This window comes from Mixophyes fleayi, chromosome 2 (assembly GCF_038048845.1).
Source record: "Mixophyes fleayi isolate aMixFle1 chromosome 2, aMixFle1.hap1, whole genome shotgun sequence".
Classification (NCBI taxonomy): domain Eukaryota; kingdom Metazoa; phylum Chordata; class Amphibia; order Anura; family Limnodynastidae; genus Mixophyes; species Mixophyes fleayi.
Window position 1 is genome coordinate 15,333,633 of NC_134403.1, and position 15,149 is coordinate 15,348,781.

The following is a 15,149-nucleotide window of genomic DNA, read 5'->3' on the forward strand; positions in this document are numbered from 1 at the left end:
GCTGCAGCTCTATAATAATCTCACCCATCACATTGTCCGCACCTGGGGTCACTGTGTGGAGCGCCGCTAAACTATGTATAGAGATGGGAATGCAGGTGATTTTTAAAAGTCATTTAGTTTATATTCAGCGTGATGTTCCTGGGAGGACAGACCCCCATGTCTCCGGTATTCTGTATCAGAGATTCCTGTATTTATTCTGTATTGTACAGTAATGTTATGTGACGCTTGTGTGATTGCACCATGTTTAGAGACAGGTTTACATCCATGAGTAAGTATGTACCTAACATGTGTTCTCCTTGTATGTTTCAGTCTCCGGATGAATACGCCCTCATATGGATAACGGCAGATCTCATATCATTCACTGTAATTATAGGAGTATTTATATTGCAGAAGTAAGTGCTGTGTTTTGTATCTTTTACTGATCTGGTCCTGGTTAAGCTCAGACGAATCTTAATGTGCACCCATCACCCAATAATCTCTTAGTAACTTAAAAGACTTTATAGAGATCCCCAATTAATAAGCCTCACAATCTAAATGATTTGGGGGGGGGGGGGGGGGTTTAAAAGCTTTATTTTGAAAGGACACATGTAATAAATATAATCGGTGTAGAAAATGATAGAATAAACATATACAAGGTCTGTGTGTTTGTAAGAATGTAAGAAATCATCAACTTCTTTAGATTTCTCAAATTCAGTCTTAAGCGCCCTGTGGTTCTCCCGCTGAAGTGGAACTACAAGTCACATCATTCCCTGTAAGCCTTTAGTCTTGCCACTTGTGGCTGGCAGGGCATGCTGGGACTTGTAGTACTCCGGCGGCTGGAGAGCTGCAGGTTGTCTGCCTCTTCCGTAAGTTGTTCCATTTAATTATGTTTTGGCTGTGCTGATGTGTGATGAGTATTATATGATAGTTTAATATATATTATAGAAAAGAGTGTTGTTTTTCTACAGCATGAACTAGTATATGGTCATTATTAGTGCAAAAAGCGCAGGTAATGGGTGAGATTGTAATATATCAAGTGTGCTATAATCCGAAAAGGACATGTCGTACTAAGGGCGTAGAATGGAGGGTCAGTACCGTGAGACGGTCGGTCCCGATGACCTAGGTTCTGTGTCACCAGATTTTGCGCTGTGAGTCCGCAGGCTGCTGTGTACAGTCTGCTCTGCGAGAGCTGCACCATTTATGGGGGTCTTCTAACCATTATGGGGGTCACCTGGGCATGGTGAGCTTACGTTATGCCACCACTGTATATTTGTGATGCCGTCCAGAATTACTGTTTTATTGCAATTGGCTGCTTTTAATTTATTCAACGCCAACGGGCGCTGGCAAACAGATGCCACCCAACATGGCCAAAGAACAACACTTGTTATAGAAATGCTTCATATATTTCACGCTTTTAAAGACAACGTACTTAGCGAACGTCTCAGACACACTAAGACGCCCAATGATCTAAGAGGCAGATACTTTTATTTATGTAGGAGTTTAGACATACGAGTGTACACCCCCCCCAACATTTCAGATGAGAGTCAGGATACTTAGGGCACGACCCCAGGTCATACCCCAATCTCACCTTCATTTGTATATCGCCCCGGCCAAATTATATTGGAATTGTTTTGCAAAAGTTGAGAGGAGCTATGTGTGTTGGACCCGAGTGAGCAAGAATCTTAAAATTCTCTGGGTGTCCAGTTTCTCAGAATAAAGGGCTGCAGATGAACTCTAAGATTAGAGTCCTAATGATTCTCCCGCAACTGAAGGAACATTTTCTCTTTCTGTTCATTTCTTCCCAGCAACTCTCTAAAGCCAGTTAGTTCCGGCACTAAGCCCTTGGTAGTACAGTAACCTTGTCTATTCACCTCTCCATGACACCCTGGTGTGAAGGGTGACCCGTTATCTCACCTGGTGTAAGGAGGAAGTGTGGGATCTGAAAATCTTTGTTTTAACTAAATATAACCTGATTTTCAGAAAGTCTCTATAAACGTTCCGGATTTCCTTCTACATTCCAATATAAGGGACGGCGGACTATGTACTGGTTTTTCCTCCATAAGTTTAGAATTTGCATATTTTAGAGACATTTCAGGGGAAAAAATTGTTTAATCAAGTGGCATAAAATGCAGGTGTGGTAGCTGCGGCTCTCGACTCCTGACAAGGCATGCTGGGAGCTGTAGTGCCACACCAACTGGAGTGGATACCTTTGATGTAAAACATAGTGTGTGTATATATGTGTATGTGTGTGTATAATAGATTGATCAAACCTTCTAAAAACGAAAACTGGAGCTATTGCCCATAACAACCAATCAGATTCTAGCGATCGTTTCTCCAGTACATTCTCGGAAATGAGAGAATAGATTTGTTTAGTCTCTTGTCTTTCCCTTCTTAAGCAAATGATTCCCCAAATGGCGCTGTTTCAGTGCGTTACATAACCGTAATTATCCGATGATTACACCAGTACTCTATAGAACGAATCACTTGGATGAAGAGCTGACTATTTTTTGTATTGTGACCCATTAATCGTTTTCCGCTGAAGTCGGGTTACTGATAGATTCCGTCTCGGGTACCTCTCTGAGCGAGGTAACGAGAGGTTCCCCCATTGCCTCTAAATGGCCACGATGAGATGAGATAATCTGAATTATTGTCCACGTACAGTCACCTGCTCTGGGACCTTTTGTTTATTTGCTTTAGTGTTGCTAAACTTATTGGAGGTTGTTTCTGGTTTTGGGTCAAACGATTCTGTCTTCGTTATATGGATTTCCTAAAATGTGATTTATTGTTCAAAATTTAAAAGGAGAGGAAGAAAAGCTGGAATGTAGATCAGTTTCATCTTTTTTTTTTAGTAATGTTTTTATATAAATTGTTTAAATGTCATTTAAAAATAATTTTTAGTTATTCCGCTATTTGATCCCTTACAAGCAGGTTTTCTGTGTTTCGATTCTCCATCCATTCATGATTAATATTTCCAGTTTGATATTCAGAGTGAGTTAAGCGTAGATATCAGGGGCGCACGCAGGATTGTATGGGGGGGGGGGGGTTTCCCCCCCCACCGAAAAAAAAAAAAAACAGCGGCTGCTGTATAGTACAGTGCCACTATGTGGGGCACTTTGTTAGCGGAGGGGAGGGGACCCGGAAACCCCCCCCTGCGTGCGCCACTGGATATAGGAGACTGGCGGAGCAGATGGTGTATTTAGCCCTTGACGTGATTTTTTTTACTAATATTTCTGGCATTTTATACTTCTAAAGAGCGCTCACACCTTCTCCCCCTATCTGTAAGGAAGCGTTCGCCCCCTTATCAGACACAGGCAGAATATGCACTAATGTATCCTCTAAATACTAACACGGGGGCCGCCCTTGTGATAGGTGAACAACGGAAATTAGGCTGATTTGCACCACACCTATACCGTAGCGATGTACAGTTGTGGACACAAAATGACCTCCTCCAACTTGGAGAATTTTATTTGCTTTCTGTTTGTAAAGTGTCACACAGGGGTCAGTACACAGTGGGGAAATAGTTATTACCGTACAGGAGTATAATATACAGGGAGGGAAGGCTCTGTTCCCAAAAGCTTACAATCTAATATGGAATAAGGTAAATAATGCAGAAGCTCTAAGTGCATGTGTAAAGCAATGGACCAGCCCCATATTAACGGATTTGCTGTCATGTTCTTAGGAGCGCTGAGTGCCCTTTGCACAGAATCAGGTTATGTTCTTTCTGTCAGGGTTCTTTAGCCGATTTTATATAAAATTATCTCGCCTTTTACTGCTGTGATTTACTTATTGTTTTTGCATCCGATGTGTACAGTACGTTTGTTAAGATTTTTTTTTTTTCTTAGCATTTTTCACTTCCACAGAGAAACACAGCAATTTGTGATGAGCTTGTGATTGTAATATAGCTCACGATGATATATAAACCAGGTTCATGTGAAGATAATGCAGAGTGGTGATTGGCCGGACACCAGATATTGCTTCCATTAGCGTCTCCCTCGTCTGTATATTATGTCATGTGAACCTGTTGTTTACACAGTGCTGAGGCGGCCATTTTGTCTGTTGAATAGATATCCATAAGGATTGTAGCCTATACCTCTGATAGCGAATGAATATACAAAATGGCTGCCTTCTCCTGTGGTAGACAACAGGTCTGTTTCCAGGGTACTTGTGACCTGATGCGCCATTGGTTGGTTGGCTGTTTTATTTGTTAGCTTGGATATCTATAATATATTATGAAGTCTATTTCAATACATTGTGTGGAAAATCAGATTTCTGTCTGAAAGCTCTGACATCGTAACCTGTCCACCTCCGCTTCCCACTGCTTCCATGGTCAGGCAGGCTTAATGTTATAACTACTAATATATTTTGCTTTCTTGGCGTGTTTAATTTCATAACACTTTGCATGTTCCTCCTTTCTCTCTCTCTGCTGCATCCTGGCATCTCACAGCTATCACTTAATCAGGTAATTCTGCTGTCCAGCCCCTCAGTCCTCCCCTGTCTGTCTGACTCTTATCCATCATGGCGGAAATGCCGGAAGGCGGAGCTCTGTGTCTTCATAGCGCATGGCTGGATGGATAACCTGCTAGTTCCAGTTCTCATATAGTCCCACGCACAGTATTCTGTACATTGTAGGGATCGCAGTTAGAACAATGTGAGCGCGCCTGTCGCCTCACACGGTGGAGACGGCCATATTGTGGGCTGGAACCAAACTCCTATCAATTCGCTAGGAACCAGTGACCTCACTGATCGTGCCTCAGTGCTGTCTACAGTTCCTAATGAAATGATATGCTTGAAAAAAATTGGTTCGTCCCACAAAATGGCTGCACTGATGTGACGTGAATGCTTTAGAGCCGGGCTGGCCGACTTGTGGCTCTTCAGATGTTGTGAAACTACAACTCCCAGCGTGCCCTGACAGCTGTCCGGTGGCTCTCTACTGGCAAAGCATGCTGGGGCTTGTAGTTTCACAACACCTGGAGAGCCACCGGTTTGGCCAGGCCTGATTTAGAGGATAGCTGAAGTAAATAATACCTAATCGTCTATATAATCGTGTTATTTTTGTTCCTGAAATCTGTTTAGCATTTGCGACATGGTATATGTATGGCCAGCAAACCATACATCCGTTAAACATGACGCAAATGTCGTACTTTGAAGAGAAAATGTTGACACAAACGGCAAAATGTTCAACAGTTGTCATGAAAGGGGTTTAACGTGTACCTGGGACATGGATGTAGTAATACCACCGTAACCAGGGGCCCCCATACCCTGGGGCTGGGGGGGGAGTGATGTCGCTGGGGGGAGGGCGTCCTGTCTAGAACAGGTTATAAAAGTGACGGATGACGCCAGTGAGGGTGTGGAGATACCTCATCTGCAGTTTTATAATACGACTTCTGTAGAGAAATGCAAAATACGTTCTGAAGTTGAAGTTTAAACCAGTTGATAAGTAGACGCTATTTGTATGTTTGTTCCCGTCCTTCACCTGAGCAATAGTTCAGCTCTGTCCCATCTCACATCGCCGATCATTCATCTGATCTGTTTCTCAAACAACCGCATAATCATCACAATTCTTATTCCAGAGGATCTCGCTTTTGGGATTCTAGCGCCTTCAACTTGTGTAGCAGAAAAGCACCTCACCAGTTCAGTTACCTCCGAATAACTGGCTATGTGGAGTGATGTATTAACCTGTATACTGTACTTTCCTCCCTTTAGGACAATGTAGAGGTGCTATATTAGGTATAAATCTACTGAATCCATCTAATTAGGTTCCAGTCACACGTTCTTTAATACTGTTGCTACATACCTAGTCTGTTGGCTGGCAGGGCATGCTGAAACTTGTAGTTCCACAAGAGAGCTATAGCCTGCTTCTGATTCAAGGGCTTGTGCGTCATCCAAGTAATATCTGTGCGGAGTTACACACACTCCGTTCACAACACAGGCGATTAAACCTTCCCCTATTAAGGAGAACAGACTTCTGAGAAATGCCATTTATTTGGAAGCCCTTATATTCAGTGCGTTGCCCACTGGGGTTTTACGGCGTGACGTGGGCCAGTTGCTGACAGTAGAGACTGTTTCGTCCTCTCTAGGGCTCATCAGTGCAGGGTAGGATTTTGTGGTGCGTATGTGGAGTGCTAAAGAGGTAGGATCACTAAAAACGTAGTTGGCTTCTCAAGTCTGTGCTCAGAAATCAGTAGGAGTGGCTAATTTGCATATTGTACCCGGAGGGTAGCTTAAAGGTCACCCAACGCATTTCGGTGGACCTCAGTAAACCCATTATTTAGATAAAGATGCTATTGATGTAAGAATGTGTTTCACAGTTGTCCATTAAAAACTGCCAACTTAACTTTAAGGAGAATTTGCTGACGGTTTTGTGCTCTAAATCCTTCTGATATTTAGACAACTTTTGGGATCCATTTTTAGTTATTTTTGTTCCACTAGTATAAATCTTACTCTGTGTGTTATAGCTACGTGTTGGATTGAGGAATCTGTCCTTATTTATTTTTATTATTTTTTCTATCTTGCATTTTCTTGAGGCTGTGCGTACTTATACTATATTTTTGCTTTCAATCCAGTCACTTCCTTGTTTTTTGTTTTTTTCCCATCAATATTGAGGAACCTGTATGGCTTTATTCACGTGACATTGATAGGGGACCACGGACACACGTCACACGAGTGTGGATGCCTATCTCGCAGCTGACAGATTGTCTCGGCACACCGCAGGCTACAAGAGTTATTTACAGAGTGGGATGTGATATTGATCAGACTAACCTGTGTGCAGTTTAAGTCAGTCTGCTCCAACTGTACGTTCAGCAGTGTTTGTGCTTCATGTGAGATCTTGTAGTTATTACTACTATGCTTTGGATGTAACGGGGAAGGGCGTCCTACGGGTGCTGAGTTGACCCAATGACTTGTATATGAGGTCTAGGATAAGTTATGGGATTATAACATGACTCCTGCGTAGTAAAGTTCTGCAGCCTTAAATTTATCGCCCAGAAAAAGCTATCTGACAAAGTCCAGGCCGAACTATAATACCCATCAGGCCGTGCTGCTTTTCTGAGTAGGTTTCCGTGCTGGAATTACGCAGTAAAGCCTTACTGCTCTGTAGGCAGATGGGTGGTTTGCCCGTGTTTTGGCCCTGTGTATTGGCATATAGCCACAGAAATATTGTTGGACATGGCAATGTCGGACCTGATAGAGAATGAGGGCACTATTCCCCTCACAATGAAACCTTTCACGTTTATAATATATTCGGTCCCTACGTGAAGTTCAGGACTCATTGTAGTGTCCACAACGCTCCCAACTTTCCAGGTGGTCTGTATTGTGTACCGAATATTCCTCTGCACAGTCCTCCATCCCGTTTCCTGTACCCTGCACTGATCCCTCACACCCCCCAGCGTACACGTGTGTTTCTGCAATCCTTGTGCACTAAACATGTTTAATTGTAAAAACCTGTTCTATCAAATAAGGTTGAAATTCTTGTCTGTGATTGGCCCGTTGCCCGTGTTCTGGTTTTTGAGACCTCTCAAAGGTCTACGTGTGATATGACCAATGCCGTTTTCGGGGACTGAGGGTGTAAGAGTCACAATGTGTGTTCTGTTGCAGGTGGAGACTTGGCAGTATTCGAACTTACAACCCGGAGCAGATTATGCTGAGCGCCGCCGTGCGCAGGACGAGCCGGGACGTCAGGATAATGAAGGAGAAACTCATCTTTTCAGGTGCGTTGTTTTTGTTTTGACAAATCTACATATAGCAAGGGTCCACTTAGACTTCTCCGTATCATGAAAACAGGGACTTCACCGCGGCACCATTTTCCTTTTAAACCACTACGGTCTCTTTTGAGATGTTTCCTCCATGTTTGTGGAGACCGTTGTGTAACAGATTGCTAGCACAGTGCCGCAGCGGTTACTCTAGTTGTACTGAAGTAATACCCATCACCTCGGCACAGTGGGGGCAGCCATTTTGTGAGCTGAACCAATAATGCAGCTTTTCAGTTCACACCACTGAGGCAAGCGGCACTGAAAATGGCTGCCTCCGCTGTGTACGGGACCTGGTCCATTTTATGGTGGGGTTTTTTCTGTGAATGCTGACTATATATGCTGCCGTGTGGGGTAATTGGTCAGAAATGGACGCTTTTGTAGCCCCAAAACTACTGCCATGCCCCATAATGTTTCTACGGAAACTGATCGCATGATTGCCAGCTCTGTAATCAAATATGCAGAATTCTCTGGATGGTATGGAGTCCATGGGCTGTAATCTCATGTATACTCACGTGGTTCAGAAAATGGCCGTCTTCGTCCTGTGAATGCAGCTGATGCGCTCTTAGGTGTAATGTACTTTTAATTCTTGCTTTATGTACTCCTTTAATATCCCTACAGAAATTAACAACAGCATGGATACCGCTGACGAACTCTCCCTGTATTCACAAAACCGATACGACTGTTTCGCCAACGACGCCATCAGTCCGACAACAGACCCGAAAACCAACACGAGCTAGAGCTGCGATGAGACCCGATGGAACGAACGCGCTGCCACTTTCTGCAGAACGTCTGCTGAAGTCTACACGTTCCGAGACAGGGATCTTGTACGGGACTACTTTATGCCAGAATATTTTCTTTTTGTTTTTCTTTTTTTTTTTGCAATTCTTTTTTGTTGTATAATCTGGACTGTGAGGTTGTATATATGTAGAAAATGATTTGATCCCTTTTTTTTTGCCCTTTGTGCATTTCTGTGAGTAGAACACAAGCGAGTTCTTGTGTAAATCTTTGATTGGGCCGAGAGAATGTTGAATAAGAAGCCTGAGGAATCATTTTTAGTGGATCTTTCCGCCCTGTGGTCTCCATAGTGATAATCTCACCACACGGCCCATGACTTTGTAATGTACATATCAGGCACTAGGAGATATTTGTAGACTTATAGAGCACCTGCGGTCCGCTCAGATCGGAGGCAGCCATTAATTTTTTTCGGACCGAACCAATAGTCATTCGAATGCGGTCTGTCAACTCCACAACGGACTAGTAGCCTCACAGACAACACTACCTGACCAAATATTTAAGGGACTAGTTACTAGTTGGTGGGCTGTGTTCTTACAAATAATGGCTCACACAAAATGGCTGCTTACACTGTGTGTTTATGACTGGTGCTAATTTGGGAAATAGATGAAGAGTTCTTTCTCGTACACGGTTGCTTAGTATCCAGCATTGTGCCCCCATGTCCGCATTGTGACACTTATTCATAAAGCTGTCCGGCTGGTAGGTATTTGCATTACGGAGGATGCATTACTTACATGTTTCGGGTGAGTTCACTTTGAAGTTCCTAAAAACGCACAAACATTGATGGAATCTCTTCCTTCAGTCGTGCGCAGTTTAGTGTACAAAGTGTAAAGCGCACTTGTCTCCTATACACAGCGCAGGACACCATTTTTGGGCTGAACCAATACCCGTGACAACGCAGCCTGTTGGTTCTCTAGTAACCTTCGACATCGCCGTGACAATCACACATGACATCGGTGATCTCTAGCCGTTCATCTGCAAATTGGTTCCTCACACAAAATGGCTGCCTTCATTGCGTGTGTGGTGGCAGATATATTTCCAAAAGTATTTCAACAAAAAAGAACAACTCTTTATTTTAGCACGGGGTGAATTGTCACAGGGCAAGGTGTACTTTTTTTTTTTATAGTATAAATCATTTTACTTTCAAATGAACCACCCAACCAACGGGAGCTGGCCACGACGTCACATGACTAATCCGCGGATGCTCGAGTCCTTTATAATGAGAAATACACGGAAGAATGTTCTGTCGATGTGATTAAACGCAACGTATACATAGTATGCTTGTTTAGCAATAAATAACTGTGGCAGTATGGTATTCAGGTGAATAATGTAAACCTAGAGAAAGCTTTAAAACCTCAATTTATTTGCACTGTATAAAGTGGGCTTCAGCACTGGGATCACAAAGTCACGGAGAACGTTATGTGAATATTCAGGAAAGCGTTCCTGTCTGGATGTTGAGACTTAGAGAGCGTTAGTATTTAATGGGTGTCCTTTACATAAAAAAAAAAGTTTTAATAAGAATCTGAATAATAATGTTTAGACTGGGTGTAATAGAATCATTGTAACAGATTATTCCCGGACATCCCACCTTAGTAAACATTAGTGTTAAAGGCAGAGTGCCGTGTAGTGTAAATGAATAGGATATTCGGAGCCACTGAAACGTTCTGTCGCTATGTAGGAGGCTGCCCGCTTGTATATTACACATTGATCTCTGCGGTGACTTGTAATGTTGTTATAATTGATAGTAAATGTATAATGCACAAGTGGTCATAATGAGTGCTCCATCTAGAGATAATATTTTGCCATTGCATCTGGAGTAATTAACTCTACTGCATATTATATGGATATTAGTCACCAAGGAGTTCTGACATTCTAAAAGCACGGGGCTGTATACAAGTTACAACATTAAGATGAGGTGACTTCTAATACACATAATGATTTGCTGTAGAAAGTGAGTTATTCCCTACAATACACAAGTTTCCCTATTAAACACTGATGACATCCGAACTCAATGTTTCATACAAATAGGATTTACTGGAGTTTATAGAAATATATTAACCTGTGTATTATATGGATTTTCGAAGTTAGCAAGGAGTACGGTATAAACATCTTAGACCGAGTGTTTTATACACTGACATCCGCGGTTACTTTTATTATCCCGGTGGAGTGAATCCATGTGTTTAATACACACGTTTTCATAAAATGTTTTGCGATTAGTGATTTTATGCGATAACATGGGATGTAGGTATTATTTACAGGATTTTATAATATATCGGCATCACTTGTGTATTATACCTATATTATAGTCACCTGCATTATAACTATACAACATCAGGTCAATCAGAACGATTGGGGAAATGCTACTTCCATAAACTGGTCTCCGAAACAAATCCTCCTTTTTATGATCTCTCGTCCTCTATAGTTTCGTTTTCCCGCAATCTCTTTTCACGCCCCCCTCCCCCACTGTTAGGGTGAAGACACATGCTGCACCCCTAAATATGAGGAACTCTTTCCCCTGTTTTCTCTGGCTGTGATTTAACAAAGTAAAAAGAATCTAGAACTCGCTAATAAACACATGGAATTGGTGGCATTTGTATCACACCCTAGAGGAAGTATCCCTTCGAAGCTAAGTAAATATCTTATAATCTATCTGCTCTCTCCTTTCCCACCTGTTGTCTTTCCTGTTACAATGATACAGATAGTAACAAGACAGTAAAATGTTTGTAATACTAATAGCAGGAAATAGTTTTACTGGTTTATTTTTCCACCTCAAAATACTGTGCAAAAACTCACTAAGCACTTTTTACGAGAGTCCAAGTAACTCATGTATATATCATGTTAGGCAAATAAGGTCTGATAATTTTATATATCGCTACTTCATTCATATAGGTTAAAATATAAGAGCTAATTGTCATTAACCTGGGTGCTGAGCTTCAGAACACTAAATTAACCTTTATCTGCCACACGGTGGCGCTGTATCTCCTTGCCGACGTTCCTGCTAATTGGAAATATGAAAGTGAACCATTGTAGGATGATACATTTGCTGTTTGGCTATGAATGACCAGATCTCTATTAACCCAATGACCGGGAATATAAAGGACACTAATTTGCTCTCCCTGTCTGTGCTGGCACTGAAAGGGTTGATAACGAGGATCTCGCGTCATTCCTTCCGCCTTGCCGTTCTCACTTTGTTCCCCATAGTTTTATTTTTACAGTTACCGGGCTGAGACATTATCGCCATTACCAGCGCGTTTCCCGGTTGATTTGCACCTTTCCGCAACCGTCCTTCCAAAACAGTATTTATTTTTTGGTGTCTTCTTTAAGCAGGCTGTGTGTAAGATCATGTACATGTAATTGTATTCTATTGGAGAATAAATGAATTTCCTATGGTTTCCTATCATCTACTTTGTCTTTTATGTCATCTGTCATTTAGTTGGTCATTCGGGTTACTTTTGGATCATGATGGATAGACAGGAATCCCTGAATACAAGTATACCCCCATAAGCAAACCGAGGGGGGTTTCCTAGTGTCTGGATTCCCCCCCCCCCCCTCCAAGCCTGGGGCACTGTATAATTGAGGTGGCTGGACCCTGCCCCCGCTTCACATGACTCTGCATGAAAAGGGAGAGCTGCATGCACCTAACAGTAGTGCAGGCAGCGTTGCCCATGTATATTATGGGGATAGGAAGAGTTGGAGAGGAGCCAAGCACTGTCTAATATTATAGCCACGCCCCCATGCATTATGGCCACGCCCGCTGGTGGCGTAGTGTGGAAACCCCCCTCTGCAAACCCTCTGTGTTTGCCCCTGACCCCCGGTACCCAAAAGGGCCCTAGAAACTAAAAAAAACTCAACAGTTGCCTATCTTAAGGTTATCCCAAGGGTCTGCACAATCCAGATATGGGGAGTCCCCTGGAAATTTTAGGGCACTCTTACAGTTCAGTGCTTTCATCTCAAGCTGCTCATTATGGTTTGTCACCTGTGGAAATACTCCAGTACTCCCAACACACAGGCAGTAACAGTTCTGGAGGCAAAGATATTAAAAAAAACTCGTAAAACTACTTTTGGATGTGAATATGTAATAATGCCTGTGTATTACTGAACTGAATAATATACCTAAAATAACAGAAATGCACTAAACCGACTACGAAGGGTGATTCATGCTCATAGTTGTGAATAGTGAAAAACATCTTCCATGTTTCAGCTTGATTATTTTAGCTTTTTGTCACATCAGAACAACTTTGTACACTATTAAAGTGGTGTGCGTGGTTATTGCTGTGTGTGATGGCAGAAGCGGAGCAAATAATTAAACATTTAACAAATCAACAGTGAACAGTCGCGGTGAGAGAAACGCTGGGAAATGTTTGGAGCGTGTTTTACATGTGTCCTTTGTTTTTGTCCTTTAAGCTCTAAGAGGACATTTTAGTTTGGTAGCTGAAAAGTGTCTTTCCACTTTATTCTGTTTGGAGTGAATGGAGGAGAGTGCTTGGGCCTCTATTACATTAGGCCAGTCCACGTTATCCGGTTACATAACAGACTAATTGTTAGACTGCACGAAGTTCAATCTGTTGCCTATTAAATAGGTGGGATTGAAACCGTTCTCTGAGTAGACCAGGGAAGACGTTCCTGTTTGAAAATACACGTGAGTGGAGTAGACATACCTTGTATTACACTAATATATGTGTTAGGCACTTCATGGGAGAAGGTGGAGTGCATACTGTTTAGGTAGAGCCAGACATGAACAATGACACTAGCTGCAAGCTCCTTGAACCATACTTGCTGAGACTTACTAGACTTTTTTTTTTTTTACTGCCCTTGAAGGCATTGGCTAAGAGCAGCTGTCTCCCTACTTTCAGTGACCTATGAACCGGCCGCGGTTATGCCCGGACAACTGGCTTAGTGAAGCTTCTGTCAGTGTTTCCATCCAGCGAGAACCTTTACCCCCAACCATGCCCAATCACCACCAGCTGCAAAGTTCCTTCCGATTGGAATCTGATAGCCTCTAGTTTCTCACTCGTCGACCTTCAGGGTATTGTGCTTAAGTGTTACATAGAAGGTTCACCATGGGCTGGTCTTATTTGTGGAGAGCTGTCTTTGTAGATAGGACCACCTCACTACTCATCTGCTTGCATTAATGGGAATCCCCCCAGCTTCCTGGAAGCCCACTTTGGCATTCTCGCATAACTGGCAAACGTGCCACCCAGTGAGAAAAACAGAGCATACATGAAACGGTCATACAAGGTAGGCAGGATGGCAAAATAAATGCAGGTTTGGAAATAACAGTATGAAGGGCCCTGTGTCTGACAATGTGGTGGTTACAAGAAGAGGGGGGGGGGGGGGGTTGCCTCTGATCAGGTGGACCAAGGAATTCCATAAGTGGGTAATGGCATTGGGAAATTTCTTTAGGCAGGAGTGAGAGGTGGTTAACAGAAAGGAGGAACAGATCAAGAGTGCAATGGAGAATTAACTAGACGAGGCTTTAGATGTTTGAAGGGCTGGTGTTGAGGGCTTTGTGGGTGAGGTTGAGTCATTTGAATTGGATTTTGGATGATATAGAAACCCAATATAGGGATTTTCAGAGAGAAGTGGATGTCTGGCGGTGAGAGGACGGTAAGTTTTGCAACCGCATTTAGGATTAGCATTGAAGGGAATGCACCTAGGAGGCGATTGCAGTAGTTTGGAAGAGTGGATGAGAGAATAAATGAGTTTTGGTTGCAAATTGGATATGGAAAGGACAATATATTGATGGTGGAAGTGGATGAAAGGAGTAAAGCAGAAAGGAGCGGCAAGGGTGACAACAAGATGGTAGATTTGGGAGATCATGAAAATTGTGGTGTTGGCGGTGAGGGAGGTGGTGAGCTCTGTTTTGGACTTGTTGCCCTTTAGGTAGAGTTGGGACATTCATGTGGAAATAGCAGACAGACGGTTGGTCACATGATCTAGTGAAGAGATTTGATTGGTGCAGCACAGAGGTGGTACTGTAGGCCAAACTAGCTAATAAGTCACCAAGAGAAGAGATGTACATTACTAAGAGTGCTAGAACAGAGCCGTGTAGGTCCTGATAGCTGGAGGGGTGGATGTCCCAGAAGTAGAAACAACGAAGGGCTGATTCTATAGGTTGGAAGTGAAGCGGGAGAGAGCGATGTCAAGAAGGTCAATGATGGCAACGGTGTGCAGGAGAAGATGGTGAACAATTGTGTCCGAGAGGTCCAGGAGGATGATTATGGGGGCAGTGAATGCTACACTTTGATGTAAATAGATCTCTGATCACTTTTTTGAGGGCAAGCTCCGTAAAATCCTAGGGGCAGAAGCCCAATTGCTTAGAATCAAAAGGAGTCACAGGAGAGTTAGTAAATCAGACAATTGAACGCAAACTGCTAGGGAAGGAGAGACATAGGGCAGAAGTTGGAGAATGAGGTTGGGTCAAGCAGTGATTTCTTTAGGATTCGTGAGATGAGCCCATAGTTAAAGGGGGATTGTAATTGTCCAGCAGAGAGAGAGACACTTGTTGAAGAGGTAAGGTAGAGGCCGGCTTGTAGGGGGCAGGGAGCAGAGAAGTTGAAAGGGCGTAGGGTCGATGGGGGAGGTTGTTGGGTAAGAGGGTGATCAAGTGCAGAGACATCGTCCTTGGTT

At 42.9% G+C, this 15,149-nt stretch overlaps 1 protein-coding gene across 3 annotated transcripts in view; it reads left to right on the forward strand.

Annotated features, from left to right (window-relative positions):
• Positions 1 to 11,911, forward strand: part of GDPD5 (glycerophosphodiester phosphodiesterase domain containing 5) — a 134,182-nt gene extending 122,271 nt beyond the window's left edge. For 2 of the 3 annotated variants that reach the window (XM_075198543.1, XM_075198544.1), the window contains exons 14-17: positions 310 to 392; positions 4,424 to 4,438; positions 7,573 to 7,685; positions 8,346 to 11,911. In XM_075198543.1, the coding sequence (XP_075054644.1) occupies positions 310 to 392; positions 4,424 to 4,438; positions 7,573 to 7,685; positions 8,346 to 8,464 (330 nt within the window). In that variant the 3' untranslated portion in view covers positions 8,465 to 11,911. The remainder of the gene's footprint in view (positions 1 to 309; positions 393 to 4,423; positions 4,439 to 7,572; positions 7,686 to 8,345) is intronic. The other variant, XM_075198545.1, reaches the window with a different exon arrangement.
• Positions 11,912 to 15,149: the final 3,238 nt, after the last annotated feature.